General features: G+C 39.6%; 2 protein-coding genes across 5 annotated transcripts in view; one reads left to right on the plus strand and one right to left on the minus strand.

Moving 5' to 3' along the window:
• cyb5d1 (cytochrome b5 domain containing 1) overlaps nt 1–1,239 on the minus strand; it is a 13,352-nt gene extending 12,113 nt beyond the window's left edge. Inside the window, exons 1-2 of one of the 3 annotated variants that reach the window (XM_028606437.1) lie at nt 1,182–1,239; nt 931–1,073 (exon numbers count right to left, since the gene is read on the minus strand). In XM_028606437.1, coding sequence (XP_028462238.1) covers nt 931–1,051 — 121 coding nt within the window. In that variant the 5' untranslated portion in view covers nt 1,052–1,073; nt 1,182–1,239. Of the gene's footprint in view, nt 1–930 lie in introns of all 3 variants that reach the window. The other 2 variants (XM_028606439.1, XM_028606438.1) reach the window with 2 other exon arrangements.
• A 1,044-nt stretch (nt 1,240–2,283) lies between these two features.
• Nucleotides 2,284–2,500, plus strand: part of plod3 (procollagen-lysine, 2-oxoglutarate 5-dioxygenase 3) — a 41,024-nt gene continuing 40,807 nt past the window's right edge. For both annotated transcript variants that reach the window (XM_028606329.1, XM_028606328.1), the window contains exon 1: nt 2,284–2,500. This exon is cut by the window's right edge and continues 16 nt beyond it. In XM_028606329.1, coding sequence (XP_028462130.1) covers nt 2,429–2,500 — 72 coding nt within the window. In that variant the 5' untranslated portion in view covers nt 2,284–2,428.

Consider the following 2,500-nt stretch of genomic DNA (forward strand, 5'->3'; position numbering starts at 1 on the left):
ATAGGGCATCAGATATCTTTGCCTATAGGGCACCAGATATCTTTGCCTATAGGGCACCAGATATCTTTGCCTATAGGGCACCAGATATCTTTGCCTATAGGGCACCAGATATCTTTGCCTAGGGCACCAGATATCTTTGCCTATGGGGCACCAGATATCTTTGCCTATAGGGCACCAGATATCTTTGCCTATAGGGCACCAGATATCTTTGCCTATAGGGCACCAGATATCTTTGCCTATAGGGCACCAGATATCTTTGCCTATAGGGCACCAGATATCTTTGCCTAGGGCACCAGATATCTTTGCCTATAGCGCACCAGATTATCTTTATCACCAGATAAAATATGATATATTGTGTGTGTGTCTCTGTGTATGTGTGTGTGTCTGTGTGTGTTGTGTGTGTGTGTGTGTGTGTGTGTGTGTGTGTGTGTGTTTGTGTTTCTGTTTGTGTGTGTGTGTGTGTGTGTGTATGTGTGTGTGTGTGTGTCTGTGTGTATGTGTGTGTGTGTGTGTGTGTGTGTGTGTGTGTGTGTGTGTGTGTGTGTGTGTGTGTGTGTGTGTGTGTGTGTGTGTGTGTGTGTGTGTGTGTGTGTGTGTGTGTGTGTGTGTGTGTGTGTGTGTGTGTGTGTGTGTGTGTGTGTGTGTGTGTGTGTGTGTGTGTGTGTGTGTGTGTGTGTGTGTCTATATGTCAATGTGTATGTGTGTCTGTGTGTAAAATACAGTACTTAATACAAACGTCAAAAAAAGAAGTCAAAAACCACAAAAAAAGGTCTGAAAACGTAAGTAAAGAAGAAGACAAAGACAGCCGATCTGTTACCTAGAGCACCACATGATAGGACCGTGTCTGGTGTACATAACGTACCGTATAAACACGCCAACCCTTCCGTTTCTTTATAAACCGAGTTATCCTGAAGCAGGTCTGGCACCCACCTTTGTGTTGCTCCATGAGCGGGGTCAGGTCGCACACTTTGCCCAGGAACGAGACCCACAGGTCGGCCGCGGTGTTGTGTTCGGCCACCTCCGCCGGGGTGAAGTACTTCGGTCTCCTCATCTCTCTCACTGGACTCTTTTAACTCGGGTTTAAACACACAGATAACCCGGGTTTAACCCACAGACTTTACATGAACAGATCCAAACCAACATTTGAATGTTTAAAGCGGGATAAATGTGTAAAAATATACCGGGAAGTTGACTTTAAATAATGTGCGGTCTCCTCTCAGCGGCTGCCGTGTTGTCGCGTTACTATGGCAACAAGCAGAGGCTGGTGACGTCAGACACCGTTACTTCTTTTTAAGAGAATTTTTGTTCAAACGGCTGAAACGTGTTTAAATAAAGGTTTAAAAATCGAACAACTGTACTCAATTTAATCGGCTTTTTATTTTATTGTAATGTTTTTGTGTATCATTTATTTATTTTTTTTTATTAAAAATATTTTAATTTATATTTTTTATATTTTATAATTATTATTTATATTTTTTATTTTATTATAAATTATTTTAAATAATTCAATGAAAGTTTAAACATTGTATTTTAAATCATTTATTTTTATTTAAACCTTTATTTTGTACTGTTTATATGGCTCAAACATGTTAAATTAATGGTTTGAAAAAATCAAACAGTAGTACTCAATTTAATCTCCGTTTTTAATTTTATTGAAATGTTTTTTTTTCTGTATTATTTATTTTTAAATTATAATCGTTATTTTTATTTATTTATTTTTAATAAAGAATATTTTAATTTATATTTTTTTATTTTATAAGAAATTATTTTAAATAATGCAACGAAAATGTAAACAACGTATTTTAATTTATTTATTTTTTTAAATTTATATATTTATTTTGTATTATTTTTATTGTAGTATTTGCTCTCTCTCTTTCTCTCTCTCGCTCTCTCTCCCTCTCTCCCTCTCTCTCCATCTCCTCTCTCCCTCTCTCTCTCTCTCTCTCTCTCTCTCTCTCTCTCTCTCTCTCTCTCTCTCTCTCTCTCTCTCTCTCTCTCTCTCAGGAATGCATCAGACGTGGCAAAGATTCACTTTCTCCAAATTTCAGGAACTTTCTGTAGCCCGAGGCCACGAAATAAGAGAGGGGGAAAAAAAAAACCTTCCCACTCTTTTCCATTTGTCCTCCTCTGATTGGCTCGTGTGGTAGCGCTCCGGCGCGCCGATTGGCTCATTAGCCCGTCAATCAAGACTGTTGAGGTTTCCATTGGTTGACACTCGGAAAAAGTGGGCGGTCGATTCTGTTTTTTGATCCTCTGTTGACATTTTTCCTCCCATCGCGATAACTTGCGCTGAGATTTGAAGCCCTTCGTGATTCAGAGCAACGCTGATGGAGTGAAGACGGGAGAAAAGGAAAAGACTGGATAAAGTGACGGTTAAAAGTCTTTTTGTGACGGTTTATAGTCTGAACGGGGATTTTAAAAAGCAGCCATGTCACCCTGTCGCCTTCCCTGCCTGCTGCTGGCTCTCGCGATCTTCCAGAGCTCCGTGTCCGCCGAACAG

Source organism: Perca flavescens, chromosome 19 (genome assembly GCF_004354835.1).
Source record: "Perca flavescens isolate YP-PL-M2 chromosome 19, PFLA_1.0, whole genome shotgun sequence".
Lineage (NCBI taxonomy): Eukaryota > Metazoa > Chordata > Actinopteri > Perciformes > Percidae > Perca > Perca flavescens.